We start from the raw sequence: 22,815 nt of genomic DNA on the forward strand, positions 1-22,815 counted from the left end.
TCCTTCCTTAGAGAAATTGGGTGAGAGCTCGTAAAACATTTATATGTTTAGTACTAGTTAAAAAGGCAAGTCATGGCGTAGAGGCACGAGCGTGTAACTGTAGAAGACTGTAGAGGAAGGACGAAGGTTTTGGGTTAGATTCTCACTCGAGGAAATGTAACATTTAATATTTCCATTTCTTCGTTCTGGTATGTTACCAGTGGTAACCACTCAACACGCAATGCCTCCAAAATTCAGTGGAAAGTGGGGAACAAAGTGTCACTAGGTTCCTTCTGTCTATCATACTATCTGCGGGATACAGCGTGAAGATGAAAAAATAACTTTTTGTTTATGTCTTAGTTGTAACTATTAATTAAAAAGTTTGGTTACTTAAAAAAATATTTTGGTAATTTAATTTTCATATTTATTATTTAGTGAAATATATTATTGTGATACAATTAGTTTTTAACAAAAATAAACCACTTTAAAGTAATATTAGTTAAAAATCAAAAAAAATTATATTAGTTAAAATCCTCCGCGGACAATTAACTTGAAGTCATTAACGTTACGTCAATCATTCACACCTTATCGAATTAACTGAATCGAAAATATTCCTCGCACTGTAAAGGCACCGCTTGTAATGGCGCAGCTATTGGGAATTCATGGTGGGATTTTAATTATTAATTGTCTATAATGTCTTGTTTATAATTTTCTAATTAATTTTATAATTGTGTAATAAATCTAGTTTTTGACTACTAATGTGTAAATTATTCGATAGTGAATAATTATTAAGTTTTTTCGTATCTAAAATTGCAATTTGACCTACTTTTTTTGCCTTAATCAGACCAAAAATCGACTACTTATACATCATTATAATTAATGAAGCCTCTTTATTATAATCATTTAGGGTACAAGTGTATGACTGTAACGCGACAGTTGTGGGTTCGATCTCCACTCGAGGAAGTGAAATATTCATTTACGTTTATATTTCCATTTCTTCGCTCTGATGTCGAAGCAAAGCGCGGCGTTGACTTCTGCCACTCAACACGCAATGCCTCCAGAATTCGGGAGAAAGTGGGGAACGGAGTGTCTTAACACTAGGTTAATTATTCTATGTGTATACAGGCACGTGATAAAATAATCATATATATATATATTTTAATGATGTCAACGTCAATATAATAATTTGAAACTTGCTCGCTAAAATAAAAGCTGCACGTACAAAACCGTATTTAAGTAGGTACTTCATTATTCTTTTATGTTTATCATGCAGTCGCGCTCCACAAAGAATTTAATTCAAATCGGTTAGATTGTGCGAGTATAAAATTGTGTATATATTTTTCTTTGTAGTTTCCGGATTACACGAGTGAAGTGTCTTTTTGATGAAATATAACATTTATTTTCTTGTATGCTTACGTACAATTTTCATTTAACTATCAACATATTTTTATACTCTAACCACTAAGCCATACGTTCTACGTATATACATATATCTTAGTGGTGAGGGCGCTTTGAAAACCACTCGGTTTCGAAAAGCACGGGTTCAAATGCCGTTACGTTTAAATTTTCATACGTTTCCTAAAAAAAGTTAATATTCATAATATATTTTTTTAATATTTCATGTTAGTAATGAAAGTCTGAAATGTAATATGAATTTATGTGTTAACGAAATTATTAGATTCAGATTCAGAGAATTTCAGCAACATACGAGTATATTTCTATTGGAATAGTTAAATCGACAGAATTTTAACTTTCAGCTCATATAAATATCACGGGGCACAATAACAATTTTTTAAATAATGAGATGTTCACCAAATAGCCCATTTAATTCTTTTACGACTGCTTTGGCACCTCATAACTTTCTTAGCACCCCATATTTTACAAAAAATGCCTGTTTTCAGAACCTCCTAAGTTATGTCTCCCTTGAGGTCATAATATAAGGTCGTACTGGAAAATTATATGTAAAATTTGAAAAAATATTTGTTTTCATACCTAAATGAAAGTTAACGCAGTGAAGGATTTTTTTAGCTAACATATACATTTTACAAATTACAATTATACTCTGCTTTTTAATTTCATCTATATAATAAAAATTTCTTTATTTTAATAGTTCCTTTGATTTATTTAATATTTAAAGCTATTGTTAATATAGTTTTTTTATTTACGTTGCGTATCGACATCAGAGCTTAAAAATGAAAATATTAAATAATTAATAATAATAATATAATTTATTCATAAACAAAATTACAAAAAAACAATTTAAACGATAATAACCGCATTAGTTACAAACTGTGTGGCAGTTATTAACGCCCGCCTCACAAGCATCCGTATTATTTTTCTTAAGTAGGCATCGAACCCACAACGCAGTTTGTGCCCATGCGCCTTGACTTACCTCAAAAAGACCTAGATCACAATGCAATTGAATTTTATTTTTCAACCTTCATAATAAATAATAAATAGCTATATAAAAGGCAATATTAATTTTAATATTGTAAATTATGCTTCAAATAAACAATAATATTTACAATTGCAGTAAATAAAAGCTTCTAAAGTAAATATATAAGTATTTGGAGGGCTCATCGGACGGCACACTCGGTGATGGGTTTTCGGATCAGTAGTTATAAAGCACAGCGGCCCTTGTTGTTTGATTAGTCGACCTGCTACTCCTGCCTCGTTCCACATCGTCGCCTGTCAGCTCGCTGTTCCCAAGACTTTATTAAAAACAGTATATTTATAGTACTGCAATAGAAACTCCACGTGGCAAACTTTTAATAATCTGGTGGAATGAATTTTTTTGTTGTTTTGCCTTTTATTTTTGTTTTTATTTATTTTTAACTTATACTGTGGTAAGATTTGCAATAGGATATATTGCTTTTTTTGTATGTGTTACAGACAATGTGTCAGTTACGAAGTTGAGAGCTCAAAATTAATACTTTATCTAAAATATTTTAGAATAGATCAGAATATATAAATTGAACTTAAAGTAATGCATTTGATATTTTTGCGATTGGTACGTTGGAGTAAAAAATAATTTAAAATAAGTGACCATTTGCTACACGAATTACGTATATTTAAAGAAATCTCAACAATTAAGGTATGTCAATATATGCAGAAAGTCTATTTATACACTTTGATTGCGTCTACATCAAACAAATGCAAATACACGAAATGCACATTGTTGCACCTTGAACTTTGCACAACAAATAAGCGTATTGACATTTCGTTATTTCCACGTAAACCTACTTTATATTAATATTTAGTACTTATATTAATATTTTATACTTTTACTTCAATATCGGCTAAATTTTTCCTAAAATATATTTATATTAATGAACTTTGAATGTATGTAAAAAACATAATAAATTTTACTTAACAGAAATATTATTCTTATTTTATCAAATTCATTGAAAAGTTTCGCCATTTCTTCTTGCTCAGTATAAAATTAAACATGAAAATTTAAAAGCTTTCAACAACTTCAAGAATCATTTTTAATATTTATAGATGTCACCCTCGCCTTTATTGAAATACGTTGTTTATTTCTTTTGAATTAAATAAGTATTCTCTTACAATCGATATTTATTGAACTTACTTATATTGTATCCAAAATATTTGTAAATTGTGCTTTTATTGTATTACGTATCTTTACATACATATATCTGCTTACATACATATATCTTCTTTCATTTCCTCGAGTGGAAATCGAACCCACCAACCAGCCTGCGCTTAGAGTCGCAAATAACAAACATGTTGTGCCTCTACGCCACGGCCTCTACTAGGGGGTGAATTTAAATAAAATAGGAAATGGTTTTTTTTTTGTTTTTTGTAAATGCATTGATTGATTGGTACGATGGGCACCTACTACTTCCGTTAAAAAAATATATTTTATAAATTAACTTAAAAAATGTATTTTATAGGCGTTACGTATTTAGATTATCCAGTTCAAATCTGCTTTTCCCTTCTTAATAATCTCATATTACCCCACGTATGTCTTCACTATAAGTACATTCAAAAGTTTACAATTCACATATAAGTTTAGCCAAGTGTGATCGTCAGAACTTAGAGTGATGGTCGTTTAACCTAAATCTGCCCAAGACACGCTCATTAATTCAAGTATAGTTTGCGGCTGGACCTTTAGTTGCGTTAATTATAACGCTACTGCAATAGTCACGTACTGCGGTTGATGTCTTACGTTCATTTGATGTAATTATATTTGTGATAGCACTTAAAAACTTAAGCTTTTACAGTTATTACAGCTTACACATTTTTTTTAGATTCACGCTGTATCCCGCATAGGGGTAGCAGGGTAGATAGAGGGAACCCGGGAACCTAGTGCTAAGACACTCCATCCTATTAAAATACTTTCATTCCTAATTTTCAACCCAATTTTGAAGGTATTACGAATTAAGTAGGCGATATTCAACGCCGCGCTTAGCTTCGACACCAGAGCGAATAAATAAAAATATTAAATAGTTAAGTTCCTCAACTGGGAATCAAACCCACAATCTCTGGTGTTTGCAATCACACCAGCCTCGGGGGCCAGTACAATGTATATGTATATGTATATTGTATATAAATTTAATATATTTAAACATTCATCTTTGATTTACCTTCTTGATATATCAGAAAATATTAGAGAAGCTATTCTTTCAATGTCCTTATATCTTCCACCGTCGTATGAAACCGCCAACCTATCGGAAATCACTTTAGATGGCTATTCCTTAATAGAAAACCCTAGCATGCCTTTTAGCTCTGGTAAATCGAACATTGCAAAGTAATACCACTATACATATATTCCTAATAGTTGTAAATTTTATTTCTCCTTTTTTATAGCGGGATAAATGGAGAAAACCACGTAAAACATATTTTGTTACTATATTCTAGGGAAATGAAACGACATTAAGACATCTCAAAGCCTAATATTTATCTCGCCATATCACGAAACGACGGTTTAACTTTTATGTAAATATTTGTCTAACGTGTTGAGTTACACCACTCAACACACAATATCTTGAAAATTCGGGAAAATGGGGGAAGGAGTTGCCTCTACATACCCTGCAATATACAGAATATAACTTGAAGCTCAGAAATATATTCGAATAAGAACCCAAACTACCACCACATATATTGCTATACTGCGCCATAAAGGCGTGAAATGTTAAGTTATCTTAATTATATAGTCCTGAAATAGAGCACGCTCGTTACCGTAGATTAAGTTAGTAATTCTGCACATAATCGGTTACGCTGAGAGTTTAATAACTAGAATGAATAACTAATCATGGCTGTCTGTGCACACACGCAGGCATCAGACGGCGGAGTTTGTTTAAATGAAAGATATTCCTCTTTTAGAATGTGGTTTGAATGTGGTATTTTGATTGCGTATGCTAATTTCACGTTCCAGTTTTAATCTTTGTTTTAGCTTCATGATGTATTCCGCACAATAGCAAGGTAGGCCGAAGGAACCTGGGAAGGAACCTGATACTTCCGTTCCCCACTTTCTGCCGAATTCACGAATCATTGACCACGAATTAACTGGCGGAACCAAACGCTGTCCTTTTCCCGTAATCAGAGCGAGGAAGTGAAAATTTTAAATATTCCATTTCCCAAGTGGGAATCGAACCCACAAGCGTAGTGTTTACAGTCATAAATTATAATTATAAACGTACTAGCGGACGCGCGCAGCTTGGCTTGCGCATTTAGGGGTGAATTCTAATAACCCATGAAACATATTCGATGAAATATTTTTAAGAGTCTATATTTCAAATTTTATAAAAATCGGTGGCGATTTAAGAATTTTTCCATACAAACTTTCAACCCCTTATTTGCACCCTTAGGGGAAGAATTCTAGAAAACTATGAAACACCTATTCAATTAAATACTTTTAAAAATCTAAATTTCTAATTTTATAAGAATCGGTGCCGATTTTAATTTTTTTCCATACAAACTTTGAGCTTCTATTTTACCCCTTTAGGGATAAAATTTTTCAAAATCCCTTCTTAGTGGATGTCCAGATTACGAAAGTAAACATTTGTCCAAAATTCACGTTTCTACGCACAGCGGTTACGGCTGTGCGTGCGTCTTACCTCAGTCAGTGAGGACAAGTCCTTTTATATATATAGATAATAGTAATTAATATATAATTTACTAGCGGACGCGGCTACGCCTGCTTGAAATATAAGAATATAATTTCTATCTTTTCTATAGAAATATAATTTCAATCCAGATAAAATGCTAAAACTATTATATTTTTTTTCATAAGGATGAATATCAAAATGAAGCGGTAACGAACGCGGTCGCGTGGCGACGACGGTTATTCACATGGCAGAATAAATTGCATGTCAAATTAGAAAGTATTTTAATTTATTAGTACATATATGTAATGTAATGTTATATAGCACTTCTGAAGAATGCAGCTTTCATACAAAACAAAAACAAAGTAAATCGGACCAGTAGATCCAGAGATCTTAGCGTTCAAACAAACAAACAAACAAACTCTTCCGCTTTATTATATTAGTATAGATTTATTAATGTCAAGTGTTAAATAATACAAACAATTTCATTATTCCAATCCAAAACGTACTTACATACTAAAAGTTTGGAGAACGAGCGAAACTAACTCTAATTTAAGGTTGAGCAAAGGTCGCCAATAATGTTATCGGTGTTTGAAAGGCGAGCACTGGTGCAACAAAGGACTCGTACAAAGTCCACGCTTCACACGACTCAGACTTTGCTGACTTTACATCAACATCTACCTTTCTATTTTATTTGTTACTCCTACCTAATTCGTAATAGAACAAATTAACTATTAGGTTTTATTATTATAATCCTGAATAAAATACGATTTTAAGCAATTGAATTGAATTCTTGATATATGGCGTTTCGAAAAAAAAAATATTTATATGGCAATTAAATAATAGTATTAAATGTTAATATAGATTAATTAGGCTGTCATAGCGCAGGGGCACAAACGTGTGACTGTAATCGCGATGGTTGTGGGTTTCATTTTTTCGCTCTGGTAACACAAGTGCGGCGTTGAACTCTGGTTCCTGTATGCGAAATTTAACTCGAAGCTAAAAAAATGGATATTAGAAATTAATATACACTATACTGTTCTTATTAGAGTGAATGAGCTATTTCATCGAAATATTTATAAAGATATATATATAGATAAATATCTTGGGTTTACCATTATCGGTGTTATACTGATATAAGATAAAAATATCAATTATTTATTTTACATCTAGCCTTTCCCTTGTGGGAAGCGAGTTCAGCTGACAGTAAAACAGCCTACCCTATAAATAATCTCCCATCACTATAGGAGACGCTGAATAATAAAACAAGAACAACGAAATTACTTGAATATGATGGTTACTTCGTCTTAGTAAATATAAAAATATATTATACACATTTGTTCTTAAATGTTTTTTTAATCATTTAACCCGTTTTTATTTTTATGTTTATAAATATAGAAAAATTAAAAAAGAAAATATTTTAATACTTCACAAAATAATGAACCTTGACAGGTTAATTGCTATACTTAATTGCTAATTGCTATAGTAGATCGTGCAATAATGCCGTTATTGTAGGTTGCGTTTCCTAAACTGTCCTAGAATATCAAAATACATGAGAATTTATATATAATACACCCACATAACGAAGCCTACACATAAATCTAAAAGCGTTTTTATACTTGTGACATTTGCTGACATTTGATAGGAGGGAAATGGATGGGTAGTATTTGTCGGCGTGAGGGATAACTGTTATTTTATCGAAATGTGGAGATAAATGTTATAAAAAGACGGGAGAAGAAAAGCAAATTGCTAGTTTCCTTACCTGAAGAAATATTTCAAGTTTGATTAGCTTTTTAAACACATTCAACTTTCAATTGGTTGATGGAAGTGTATCAATTTGAACTTTAATGCAATCTTATTGCAGCTGATGGAATTGCTACGGAGATGAGAGTAATCGCATTTTAAACGGTTACGTGTGAACGTTATAAATGAGAATTTCTATTTCCGAAAACTGAAATTAAACGTAGCGTAGATGAAAGTAGTTACAGATGAAATTAGGGACAAAATTTGAAAATGTTCTTAATATTGTAAATGTGAACTTTTATGGAGGCGTTGAGTTCCACCACTCATCACGCACTAAATTCGGCGGAAAATGGAGAACGGAGTGTCTTAACACTAGGTTCCCTCTGCTTAGCCAGCTATAAAACAATTTTTTGGTTTAAAAAAATATCTACATATTTTAAATATTTGTAACAGCGGAGCCGCCGGAAAAAGCTAGTTGACTATATAAAAATAATCTATCAATCAATTGCAAAAGCGTTTTAAAGACGCTGCAAGAAACTTACACAAAAGAATTGTATTTGACCGCCAGCGGGAATTTATAGCAACACTGAAACAACATTGGACATTTGATCTTATCGCCACTTTATTAACTCTGTTTCATTACAGTGAAATAAAATACTTTGTTTTCTTTTGCGGGCAATAAGTACAGAAGTGAGCTATGTGAGCTAAAAGGACGTGAACTACTAAGATTTACTGGATCTTAAATGTCTGACATCAACTAATAGGAAATACTTAGTAAATAAGAGTCTTTTTATATATTTACGAGTCACCCTTTTCTTAAAATGAATTGACAAACATATAAATTACACGAGCGTATGCCATTTTATTATAGCTATACCCATTTTGTATCGTGGGGGGCCGTTGCGAAATGATAATATACAATTTTAATGGGTGTGGGTTCGATAAATGGTAGGAATAATATTAAACATATTTTCATTTTCCCGCTATGAGACGATAAAACGTTGGGTTTCATCGACTTAATCGTAATGCCTCGAAACTAGGAGAAAAATAGAATGTCTTAATACTAGCTTCTCGCTGTCATGTTAAATAAGAATATAATAAAAAAATTATATTCTCGACATTTTGAGCCTCCTATATTTCACTGTTAGTATGTGTTTGAATATCTGTTTTAAAAATGAATGAAATATCTATTATTCAGTGCCTCTACGGAGCTCACACCAACAGAAAATGAACGTAAAATGTAGTCAAGTTTATGGTATTATGGTACTAAGGGAAAAAAAATACGACTGACTACAGAAAGCTATTAGTTATAGCAACAATATAGATAGAGTATTGAAAAGTTTAGCTAAGATAAATAAATATTTAAAGAAAATATAAACAAAAATATTGGTAACAGTCAAGAGAACCTATTATTCAATGCTCGTTTCATACTGTTTAGTGAAAGAGAACTTAAAATAAAAGATCTTCCTTAAGACTCTATTGAATTGAAATATTATTTATATGTATATAGGTCTGCTTCCCATGAACAATGACCTAGCTTACCGTTGTATCGCGATATTAAACGCCTTTGGAGTCGGTATAGAAAATATGGAATAACATCGGCTGCATATGGTTGTTTCTGCCGGTAAATAGATATATAGCATGTATAGGAGGCATAGCAGTTACAAATTCGGTTACCAATTAGGTAAACTAGGTCTTGACACTGGGTTAACTCTGCCTATCCTGCTACATATGACAGAAGGGTAGAGTGAAAGTTCTTAAGCAATACAAAATAATATTTCACAATTCTCATAACAAATATTGAATGTAACTAAAATTATAATTTTATATTTCCTTTATATCACCACCATAGTTCATAGTTCTGCTTGTCACGAAAGCTTTTGTTTTTCTTCAGAATTTGTCCACGCATTCATTTTATTCACAGATACGTAATTCATATTGTTCGTCTAGTTGTCAAATCATAATTAAGGTGTTTTATTTATTTTAATATATAATATATTATTTTTATAATAAGTACTCGTATATATTTTGACACTCTATATATTCTTTAATTAACATTCACACTACTTATTTAAAAAATTGGCAAGATGCTTAACTTTGTAAGATGCCTCTCAGCTATCTCAACGCCCACTCATGTGGAATGTAATCGATAATCGATAATAACTGCAATGCTGATCACTTGCTTCAGCAATCTGCAGATCATATTGAACTCATATAGATGGTGTTTTAATCCTTGATTTAAACTTTTATTATATGTTGTTGTTGTTGTTGTGCTTAGTCTATGACGTTCCGAGCACCAGTTCAGCATAATGACTTCGCTAATTTCACATTGAATGGATACAATTTTATTATATCTATAGGACAGACACCTTTTGTATTCATGAAACGTATAAAAATGTCATGATGTCATTGTCAAATATTATATTTAAGTTTTAAAGTTCAACAAAGGGTACAAATGTTAAGGTATGCTCTGAACACGTTTTTTTAAATAGATGAGACGACAGAGAGTCGCACGTAAAGCTTAGATGTAGTTCCACCCCTCAATACGCAATGCCTCAAGAATTTTTGGGAAAGTTTTAAAATTATTTTCCCTTTACCTACCCTGCTATGTGCGTACAGTGTAAAGCTAAAAAAATATTTATATAAAAGTGTACTGGTACATACATATATATGCTGCGTATTAAAAGTAAATAAAGTAAATTTTAACATTTTCTACATACTATTAAATAAACTACAAATATATACAAATATTCAAACTTTATTCATAAAATGATGATGGAATATCGGTTAATTCCTAGAGACACATTATTTCGAATAAAGTGAAATGCCGTCAAAATGCAAATGATGGACGTGTCCAATTTACCACTACATTTCGGGTAACTTGTTTTATTGGCAGCTTGTTATTGTGACCACATTTCAAATTTGTTATGAATATGTACAAAAATTTAATACCACAATTAATATAAATAATAAATTAAGAAATTAATTTAGAAAAAAATGTTTTAAAATTTTTATTCTTACTGCCCTCTTTTAAAAATAAATCACCATTAAACATTATGTTTGGAGTTGTATTAAAATAAACTTAGGTTTATCGCAAGCTTTTACATATTTTCAATACAGTGTGCGTGTGCGTTCTCTACCGCATTTATCATGGGGAATATTCTGGGTAACTGTTTGACCTGTAACCTGCCTAAAAAGTCATAAAAATTAAGGTATTTCATCGTATTCTACAAATAACAAAAAACTATCACCATATACATAACCATGTTCCAATAGAGACCACTTTAAATCATAAATGAGCTCTGAACGTTGCATGAAGCTATACAATTAAGATACTCACATCGATTGAATTTACGAGGATCATTCAATTTACAGCGGTTTCAATATGCCTGCCTGTTAATGTTAACTAATATGAGCCTTCATAGAAATGCCTATGAAAATAATTTAGGCTTTTCATATTTTATCTAAATATGAAGGCGGTCATGACGCAGGGATACATGGGTGTGACTGTAAAGCGACGAGTGTGAGTTCGATCTCCACTCGGGGGATTGAATTAATATTTTTATTTTTCGCCCTGGCACTAAAGCAACGAATCGACATTGACGGTTGGTTGACGGTTGACAGTTCCGCCACTACCTTGAAAAATTTGGCAAAAAGTATTGGACGGAGTGTCTTAACACCAGGTTCCGTTTACCTCCTCTTCTCTTTGTGGGATGAAACTGATTAATTAATTAAATATGGGAGAAATCTATTGCTCTTTAATAAGATTAAATATAAAGAAATGTTAAAAAAAAGTAAAACCGCAAGAGCCATTTATTCTCCTGAAAATTAAATGTCTTTAAATGAGTTGAAAGCACAAGTTGCGGGAGATTTCATAATTATATATTGCTTCACAATTCCCTCTACCAATCAGTGTTAGTCCCATAAGATCGGTTTAGCTATCCCAAAAATCGGCACAAAATAAATGAATATTTTAATTAAGACATATGTATACATTTCCCATAAGTTTAACAATTAAACTTACATTTTATATAACATAACTTTCTCTACAACGTCTAACATGTATTTGTTTAGACTTCAACAGGTTGCGCTGGAATTTTAATGCTCACGTCAATATCAATTACAGGGAAAACTTTGAACAACAATATTTGTGAACGTTGTTGAAACTTTCCCTACAACCTGTGCTTGACTTTTCATTATACCCGGAATATGTTAACTTTAAATTACTTTGTTATAAAACAATATAGTGTGTTTATCAATTATTATTTATGAATCTTAATTACTAAGACCATACATTACCAATTACAAAAACCGAAAATGACGATATCATTGTAATCAATTTATTTTGTCATCAATTAAGCATTTTCCTGTTAAACCTCAACAACCTTCTTTCTCGACAAGAGAATATCGATATGGAGACAGTAAAAAAAATCGTAAATGTTATTACATCGATACACTCCAATTGTTTGATCACGTTTGCATTGACACGTTTCCCGCCACCTGTTTACGTGTTCTAAGAAAACACAGGTGAAGTATTTTGTCAATCATTATTACGTTGAATGCGCGGGCGGGCTGCGGCAGTCGGCGGTCGGGCGGCAGTCGGGCGCTGGCGGCCGCTACGCCAGCCGGTACGCTCCCGCTACGAGCGGTCCGCTACGAGTGCTACGCGCTACGACAAGCACATGGCACTACGCGAACTTCGCGGTCATAAATATTTTGCAGGATTCCTTGTGTAGGCGTGACCCAATTTATATATAATATTCGTATATTGAATGAGGTCATAATTTGCAATTATTTCAAAAGGAAATTTTCATATTTGTTAAAAAAAAATATTTAAAAAATATATATATTTTTTACTGTAGTATAATATTTTTTTATTACCGTATTTTAGCTAGATATAAAAATACTTTATTTTCCTAATATCTAATTAATATAATAAACAGGTCGTTAATTTGGTAAAACCTGATTTTGATATCGATAAAGTAAATTACATTTTTGTGCTATAATTTTACCATTTTATGTAAATAAAACGTACATAGTAAATTTTAACTAACGAGAATATCTCACGATATTTGACGACATGCTAAATAAAAGGTGCTCGGTTATTCACATAATGAAATACAGTGAACAAAGACATTTTTTTAATGTATAATTTTTAATGAGGGCATAGTGATTAAGTAAGGCTCTATTATTCTGAATCATTAAAAATCACTAAGACTAAGGTGAAAATATTGTGATCTCGTGAAATATAATATATATTTCACGAGATTATTTTGGTATTGGTTTCGAATAGTTAATATCCAATGTCCTAAAACATCATTAAATTTTTTATAAAATATTTTTATGAATAAAAAATTAATAACAACATTTTATATTTACACAATATTTTATATTTAAAAGAAGCTTTCATATATACTACGAAAAATGACTTGAAAATATCCCATATTTCAACTTGAAACATATATTATTTACACAGCAATACGAATGTTATTTCTGTGCAAGCTTATAACTTATGTATTTTATAACCTGTCCCTAAAGAAATAGAAACTTAGAAAGTCTATGAAATATCTTACAGGTATATTTTTTAGAACAAACGAACATTTTAAATATTTTAGTATAAAATTAGAATTGAAAATTTCTTGCATGTGAGTAGTTTGATTATTTGAATATTCAAAGTTTTGCTACATACTTTTACAAAAAATTATAATTTCATCATCCGTAATGATGGCTGTACAAATATAAAAATTGGGATTTTGTGCTCAACTGGCACGTTAAAGGCAAGCAATTAAAGAACTGAATATAAAAATTGCAAATCTGTAAAAATATTAGTATAATTAAATACATTCGTATAATTAAAAATGCGAAAGTAGTTCTACTTCAAATTTTTATAAATCAATTTTATTTCAAAACAATTATTGTATGTGCTATTGAGGTATATTATAAGCAAAATTCAATTGTTTTAAACATAATTCAAACGTAGCATAATTGAAATACATAGTCCTTTATAGCGCAATACGAGTCATTCAATCACTATGAATGTCATCCATGTACTAGGTATACAATGTGATGTATAAAAAATGGAGAGAGTAATTTTTTTTATATAAAAATGAGAGTGATGTAGGTAGTGACGGTATGGCGGGTCCAATAAGACACTTATCCACTTACCACCACGATCCTGAGCCCAATCCCAGTACGGTAAGCTTGTAATTTATCTTAATTATTTATAGTATTTAATTCATACAATTAGGGTATAAGAGTGTCTTTTTATTCAGCTTCATGCTATACGATTGTTCTGCACTTCCAAATTCACGCTCTCGCCCTATAAATATATTACCCCGTTCTTAAGTTTTCGTTACGTCTTAAATCATATTTATCATGCTGTGGAAATCACTGTAGTTCCATTAGAGAAACATAAATGCTTCACTTCATTTATAATATCAGAATAAATATGGTAAGAAAATGAAATAACGGCAAGGAACGGCAAGCTTTACAATACGTATAATTTAAATTTTATTAATGTTTCAATACATTGATGAACATAAAATGTTTATCAAAACATAAAATAAAAGTGGTTTAGTATTTATTTGTTAAATAAAAAAGTGTCAACTTTTGCGATATTTCACACTACATGTATTTTTAAAGCGTCAACCGTTGTTTTTGTCATGTTTGAAGCTTATCACTGATATGGACTGGATTAACATCTGCCAGCATTAACCCGATCAGCTGCAAAGCTCTTTTTGGCAGAATTGTATTTGTAGATTTAGACTATAAAATAGGATTAAAAGCTTTGATTTTATAAAGTTTTATTTATTAGATTTTATTTGTAACATAATATGTTAAATATTTTATGAAAATCTTGTTTATGTTACAAATATATAATGACTGTCTGAAAAAATTGTAATATCATAAGGCTTGTATAAAAGCGTTACGTGCATATAAATATATGAATAATGTAATAAACGTATCTTGAATACGGTTCAAAAAATGTTTATGGGTGTTGAGAAGACAACTAATTATTTTAATTTCAATACATTATACTGTGGCTGGAGCGACTACTATAAAGCTATAGAAACATTATTAAAAACTCGAAAAATGTCTAATATAAAATACATCAAATATTTATATTAAAAATCAAGTAAAATTTAAGAACAAGAAAGATAGGAACAAACTTATTATCTGGAGTTCTGACATTTAGCACAATTTTGTTCAAGAAGGTACTGGCAATTATTTTCCATACTGAACTGAAAACTACTTAAATCTAATACGGCTTTGATTTGTACAGTATAGAATTCTAAGCAGAATTGAATACACATCTGTTTCCCACTACTATGTAAATACTAAACCCTAATGCGATCTCATTAATTATACAGTATGAAGGATTAAACAAATTATACGAAGCGTTTATCGCTGTTTGCGCAATGGCTATAGTTAATACAAATTGAGCTATTAATATTCGACTTCAGATAGTGCTACAGAAAATCTATATGGAAATTGTATATTTCAAAGAGGGAAACGGGGTGTTTTAACATTAGGTTCCCTCTGCCAACCCTGCTGTGCGGGATACAGAGTGAATAAATACAATTTTTTCGTATAAAAAGTAACTACTATATATAGTTTTACTTTTATAAAAATAACTCGCAACAACAGTATAATATCAACATTTACGAGATACCCCAACCCACGTCCACATTACTTAGAGCGTGTACACGTGGCGCAGTGGGGAGCGTGTACCACCACCGCTTATTTATTTGCAGTAGCACGCCTATATTGCAGACTTAAACTCTTCACCGTGTGAATATTTACATTCGAGATATTAATTTCTTAAATGTCTACGTTACGTCTTATTAATGTTACTGGATCTTATCAAGATATATCTTTTATGATAAGCGCTATTTTGAGCTCAGAGGCAGAGGGAATCTAGTAAGACTCCTTTCTCCACTTTCCGTTGAATTTTCCAAGCATTGAGTGTTGATTGGAGGGGGCAATTTAGCTTGTTACTAAAGCGAGGAAATGAAAATGTAATAAGTATTTCTCTAAGAATGGAACACTTTCCAGCCTAAATCGCGATGATTATATATATATTTTTTATATTCTAAGTTTATTTCATATTATTATAAAAAAATATGTTAAATTAGTTCTAGTCCTTTATTATTTAGTATATGTAACAAATGGATATATTTTCACGGTACAAAGCTTCCAGTTAAAGCAAGAAATGTAGCAGTGCTCAGTCGAGCCAGAGTTATCGCAGAACTCACTTGCACTCACCGGAAATGTTTACTCACCGAGCCGCGTATTGCGAAACGTTACATGATTGTGTTCCACTAAAATGCTTTAGATTGGCTTCTATTGTCATATACAATTGACTTTTGTCAATCTTTATATATGTACTAGTGGACCCGAACGCGGCTACGCCCTCTTGAACTAAACGAATATTTATTAAATATATTTAAGGGATTTTTTTTAGTTTTCAATAGAGAGATGCGTTAAGCAAGCTCATTTTGGGTGACGTTTTCTAACAACAAACTTTGCAAGTCGTTGCTTAGCAACGGTCGCATAGCGACGGTTATTAACATAGCGGAATAAATTGCATGTCAAATTAATAAGCATCCTATATCTTATAAAACAAAGTCGCTTTTCGTGTCTGTCTGTTGTTTCTAACTCTTCTTCTTCTAAACCACCCAACGGATTTTGATGCGGTCTTCACCATAAGGTCGAGTGTTTTTCGTAGAAGGTTTATATATAGTTTATTATTTGTACATTCTTATGTAAATTAACATAAATACGATAAATGTGTATAAAGTCCTACCCGTTGAGACACTTTCGCGCATGCGCTGCTCTAATGGTAAGTACTACATGAAAAAAATGTACTGGAGTATTGTTCCTCTTAATAAGATCTACAAAAAAGTCCGCGAGAGCATATTCGTATCTTTTAAGAATAACGTGTAGTGATCATTTTTCTGTCTAAAAATAGTAATTTCAATATATTTTTTATTGTGAGGGATATTTTTCCATAATGGTATTAATCCTTATCCTTTAAAATACTCTATTAATTTTCTACGTTAAACGAAGATAAAATTTGCTTTTTACAATATTTCGAAATTGCAAATAGTTTTACAGAAAAACGCATTTAATTGTTGACACATCCCGCCGTTGACACATCAGCTGTATGTTACTCAAGTTTCACTTATCCCTTACTCTCAGCATATAAATAAGTACATTAGTTGCGTTGGCCATTTAATGTAGACCAAAACTGTCTTTTACTGTTTTTCATTTTAATAAGTACTTTAGAAGTTGTTACAATATCAAAAAATTCCTTGCTGCGAAACGGCTCGCCACTCGCCATGCGTCCGCCGTGCCCGCTTGCCTTACACGCATCGGTGGTTCAGTGGTAGAATGCTCGCCTGCCACGCGGGCGGCCCGGGTTCGAATCCCGGCCCATGCATTCTATTTAATTTTCCTCACAGACAAAATACCCCCTTCAGCATTAACCACAAGTTCGAAAAAAAAACCCGGCTGCCTCTATAGCAACGAAGATTTAGTTAGATGCGTTTGCACGTATTGGATAATTGGAGTTGAATGTATTATTTCAGCGCGATATATTATAATTTCTTATAATTTCTTCCGTTTAAAAATAGTCATTTAACTATCTAAAAATAGTCATTTAAATATATTTTAATAAGTACTTGAAAAGATTAGTAGCACAGATTTAAAATTACGGTACTTACTAAAAAATCTTTGCTGTGTAAAACAATTGGAAAATCCTTATTGAAACTACAAAAATGCGGGTTGCATTAGGGTTAAATTATTTTTCACATTATCTTAAGTGCTTTGCAAACATACATTACATGAATAATCCAGTAGTTAAAGCGGGCGAAGCCGCAAGAGGGTCGCTAGTTTTAATATATGTTCATCTCGAGACCCTCAAGTATCTCTATATGAGTATTTTATCACAATTAAATTAGCGGTTTGGCAGATTTAGTAAAAGACAGACAGACAGACAGACAGAGTTACTTTTGAATTTATAATATATACCTATAATACCTATATTATAAATTCGAAAGTAACGGAGGATGGATAATATATACACAAAAAATATAATCAAAAAAACTAATAGTGACAAATGTGTGTGTGTTTTTTTTTTAAATAATTTAATATAACTAATATACTTTCCTACTCACAATGTAGAACATATTTTTTTCATTTTCTTTCTTCCAATATTATGAATTCGTGCCATGAAATGTAAGAACAAACGTTCTGTTCCAAACAATACGTTAAACGCGTTCTTTTAACCCAACACCTTTATACCCTAACTCTATAAGGATCTCTTCGATTCCATATTCTTTGTAATTTTAGAAATTATAAAAAAATACATTCTGTAATTTTAATACTGGTTTTCTTTGTATGATTTTTTTTTATTTTACTTAATACTTACCTATATATTTCGGTATAACAGTAAAATATAATTACTTATACTATATTAATACGTGCTTACATACAATATGGAGGAAAATAATATTTTTACGAATCAAGTATTCATTATAAAGTTTTGAATATACAAAATATCCATTATATTAAACTAAAATGAATTGAGAATATCAAACAAATTAAACTCATCGTCATCGTCTATTCATATATATTTTAGTTTCGATATTATAACATCAAACTTTACTAAAACCACTTACGCTGTACTCATTCGAAATTCTGAATTGTTATATTCATAGAACTAATATTATAAACTATATTCATAGAAATATTTAGAGGGAACATAGAGTTAAGACACTCCGTACCCCACTTTCCGCGGAATTCTTAAAAAATCTTAAATTTTAATAAATATTAAATTTCCTCTTGTGGGGTATGAACTCACCACCAGTCATGCTTACATTCACACTTTGTGCTCCTACGCCGTGACTGGCCTCATATATTATATTCATTTTTAATCTAAATATTACAATGACGTTGCGAATACGAGTTGTTTGCTTAAAACAAACAGACAAGACAAAATTGACTTTCTGTCCAATATTTGCTAATAATATTTTTAACAAGAATATTTAAAGAAAACTTGTTGTATTTTGAAAACATACTTATATAAATTTATCTACATTAAATACGAATCTCGTTTAAAAGCGAAAATAATATGATTTTCTGAAATCGAAATAGATTGAACGACATTTTAAAATTTACTACCTGATATTAAAACTAAAATCCAAAACATTTAACAATTTAAGCTGACTTTGTCTGAAACTTATCATGACAGTGTTTTTTTTAAAAAAACATAATAAATAATTATTATTTAATGCATAAAATTTTAAAAATCCTTTATAAAAATATAATCTGGTAATAAAAAGCCATATCAGTTTAATATGGGTAGCAAATCTATTATTATACATGCGAAATGCTGAGTTTAATGTCGAATGCATAGAAAAACGGCGCTTAAATGGGACAGCGTGTGGACACGCGATAGGGTGGTAAAATTTGATTTAATCCTAGAAAAAATACACGAAGGAATTTAAATGACCACTTTATAAGAATATCCTTTGTTCAAATAATGAAATATGGTAAAATGTTTTATGCTACGCGAGGGAAAACCAACTACCTGTTTATTATTGAGAATTGGGAATATATATTATGTTGAAATTAATAATGTTAGTTAGAATATGTTAAAAAAGTCCATCAACTGTAAAAATGAACTTACCAATAGATATATTTTATCCATTTTAAAACGTTTTGTCACTTTGTTTAAAAAAATCAACTCACAGCTAGTGTTGAGACACTCCGTTCCCCATTTTTCATATTTTTTTATATTTTGAAATATTTTAATTCCTCCGAGTGGGGATCGATCCAATAGCTGTAGCGTTTACAGTCAATTGCTGTTCCACTGCGCCACAACGACCTCATATATTTAATATTTTCTATTTACTAAATCATTAAACTCAGCAAAAAATCTACAGTACTATGTAATGAAATGTACATAAAAAAAATATTTTCACGATGACAAGCTCCAAGTTTTTCATAGAAAACAAAATTGAATATAAAAGGGAACATGAAAAATTTACTGTTTGTCAGATTCCAATTAGTGCATGGACCGTAAAATATTTACATTGCATATTTACTTCCCATTATAGCACAGTTATACTCTCGTGTTTATCAAATATATAAATATTACTGAATAAATATTTTACGTTATTAGAAATGTCTTTAATATTCTTATATAAAAAAATACAACCTTACGCCCTTGTAGAATGCAAGCCTACAACCCTCGTGTGCATCCAACTGCACCACGCACGTGCACTCAATACTTATTCTATAAGATTATTATGTTATCTGACTAAGAATAATCTGATCGATTCTTACTTTGGAATATTGGCGCAGGGTGTGACTGTAAACGCGAATGGTTATGGGTTCGATCCCCATTCAAGGACATCAAATAGTTATTTGAATTTATATTTATTTCGTTGCAAAGCTCGTCTTTAAGTTCCGCAACTCAACACGCAATGCCTGCAGAATTCAGCGAAAAGTGGGTAACGGAGTACCCTAAAACTAGGTTCCCTCTGCCTACGCTGCTGCGTGCATATATATATGATGATACAGCGTGAAGCTGTATCATCTTTATGATGAAGATGTTTCTTATTTCTTACATAACAAGACATTTCTTTTTACGCTAAAAACTGAAGTAAATCAACGTGAACTTTTATCACCATAACTTTTCGTATACGAAACGTCAGACAAACGAAGAGAATAATCGAAAACCATATTTCAAACAAGCTAAGTAATATTTTTTTATATCTAAACGCGTACCCTTGCATTGACACAGACTGAGCAGTTCCCTACAAAAAAGGTTATTTCCTTTGAAGAACGACTCCGAACTCGATCTCGCGACTGACTGATAAATGAGCCCAGTTAGCACTCATAATTTGAGTGTTCTTTCTCATGTTTAATTCTTGGGTCTAAAAACGTTTATATTTATAATAGGGATGTAGATTTATTTAAAACATAGTATGAACATTGAGGCCGTCTTAGCGCAGTGGAACAACGTTTGATTGTAAACTCGATACTTATAGGTTCAATTCCTAATCGGGGTAATGATATATATTTTTGATTTTGGTTGACTAAACAGTAACTGAGACAAAACGCGGCGTTCATTATATCTAGGATTTGGGAGGAAAGCGGAAACCAGAAAGTCCCTTCTTGCCAAATCATAGGTCTGTTATTAGAGTCATTTAATAAAAGTACCCTAAATTTTCTATTTCTATAAATTATAGTTTAACGCTTTTCCATAGTAAAATATGATATTTTGCACTCCGTACAAGCAATACCTAGTTTCATATACAACGACGACAAAGACAGTGTAATTATTTTCCTTACATATTATAACGAGGTAACTACGTAATAAAACAACACGAGGTGGATTATTTTATTATAAGTACTTAACTTTACAACTAAGTAAACAAATTACGCTTCTCGGTATTTAGTTTATATATTAAATAATAAGTGGTCCTAATTTTATAGCCTAGTGAGTCCATTAGAGATATCATTTAATGTTTTTATTTTTGCTCATTCCACTTCCTTACTATTAATTTACTTACTATTACAGTTTTTTAGTACAAATTGCCTTCTTAATACTGCAGAATTTGAAATAGAATTTGGAAATTGAAAACAAAATATAGCAGAATGTAAAAATCCTATCTTATAATAGCATAGAAGACATAGCTATAAGGAAAAAAGAAACTCAAGGAATTTATATGAAAGACAACCTAATATATAATATTATTTTTTCATAAACAAACATATTATATATCTAAAATTATATAATTTTGGATCACATTCATCTTACTTACGTAAAAACCAATAATACCTTAATATGTTATGGTTACATTTATATTTCCAAGAAAAGCTCGTACTTAATATGGAGGATAAACACGAGTAGGTATCAAACTTAAAGGCTGTCAATATAAGAAACGAGATGGGCATTATTAAATTATTTACAAGTTCTGTTATCTCTATAGTCTATATTTGTACAATGGAAACTAAATTACTACTTTTAATCATTCTTATTCTGCACACACCAGTATTGAATCTATTTAAGTTTTATTTTAATTATAATAAAAAATAACAACAATTAAAATAGGAAATATGTATACTAATATTATAAAGTCCATAAATGTAGTTTTTTTTGATTGAAGGCGTTAATTTAAGGAGTTACTGGGTCGAAATAAAAAATCTCTTTGTGTTGTGATAGTCCATTCATCGAGAAAGGCTATGGTATATAACGACAATCGTTTTATTATAAGCCACCGTCAGAGCTACCACGGACATTAGGAATGCGTTTTATGTCAACTACGGCCCTTTTTTTTTTAAAGGGAAGAATGCTATAAACTAGTAGAAGTTGTATTATAAAGCTAAATCATGCGACTGTAACAGTGGGTGTGGGTTCGATTCCCACTCGTGGAAATGAAATATTTCATATTTAAATATTCCACCCCCTACCCATAGCGGGATTTAAACCCGGACCTTTTTCGAAACCGTTCAAGCGCTCTGATCAACTAAACCATATTTTCTTTCCTAAGTGTGAAATAACACTTTAAAAATATAAAAAATATTTATCTTTTCCTGTATGGAACAGGAAATCATTTAAAATTTCGCAAGCTATAGTAAAAAATATTGAACGAAAAAGAAAATATAACGAGATCATTACTTTGTATCGAAATATCATACACAATACGATTTAAGAAAATTTAAGAAACTTTTAACGTTTTCAATATGTTCTCACCAGGTTTGATTTCGTAGTGAAAGGTTTATTTACGAGTGATTTTATAAATTTACTAAGAAATTGATAACGTAAAATTGATTTAAATAAATATTTTAGTTAAATATCATGAAATTAAAAGATAAACATACAGATATTACTGTTTCAAAGCTTTCAAAGCTTCCACTATTTTTATTTTCAATGTTTCAATACATACACAAAACTGTATAACAAGTAAAAAAGAACCAGTTGATGTCGTTATTACTTTAAATAATCATTTGA

General features: G+C 31.0%; 1 protein-coding gene across 3 annotated transcripts in view; it reads left to right on the forward strand.

The window, feature by feature from the left end:
- dcma (syntaxin-like domain-containing protein decima) overlaps positions 1–22,815 on the forward strand; it is a 49,927-nt gene that overhangs the window by 16,160 nt on the left and 10,952 nt on the right. The window contains exons 1-2 of one of the 3 annotated variants that reach the window (XM_085191544.1): positions 12,390–12,522; positions 13,799–13,985. The exons of 1 other annotated variant lie outside the window; for it this stretch is intronic. In XM_085191544.1, coding sequence (XP_085047670.1) covers positions 13,923–13,985 — 63 coding nt within the window. In that variant the 5' untranslated portion in view covers positions 12,390–12,522; positions 13,799–13,922. Of the gene's footprint in view, positions 1–12,389; positions 12,523–13,798; positions 13,986–22,815 lie in introns of those variants that run through there. One more of the 3 variants, XM_085191545.1, reaches the window with a different exon arrangement.

The sequence above is a fragment of the Heliconius melpomene genome, chromosome 10 (genome assembly GCF_056956725.1).
Source record: "Heliconius melpomene rosina isolate 202511_hmr_F chromosome 10, ASM5695672v1, whole genome shotgun sequence".
Classification (NCBI taxonomy): domain Eukaryota; kingdom Metazoa; phylum Arthropoda; class Insecta; order Lepidoptera; family Nymphalidae; genus Heliconius; species Heliconius melpomene.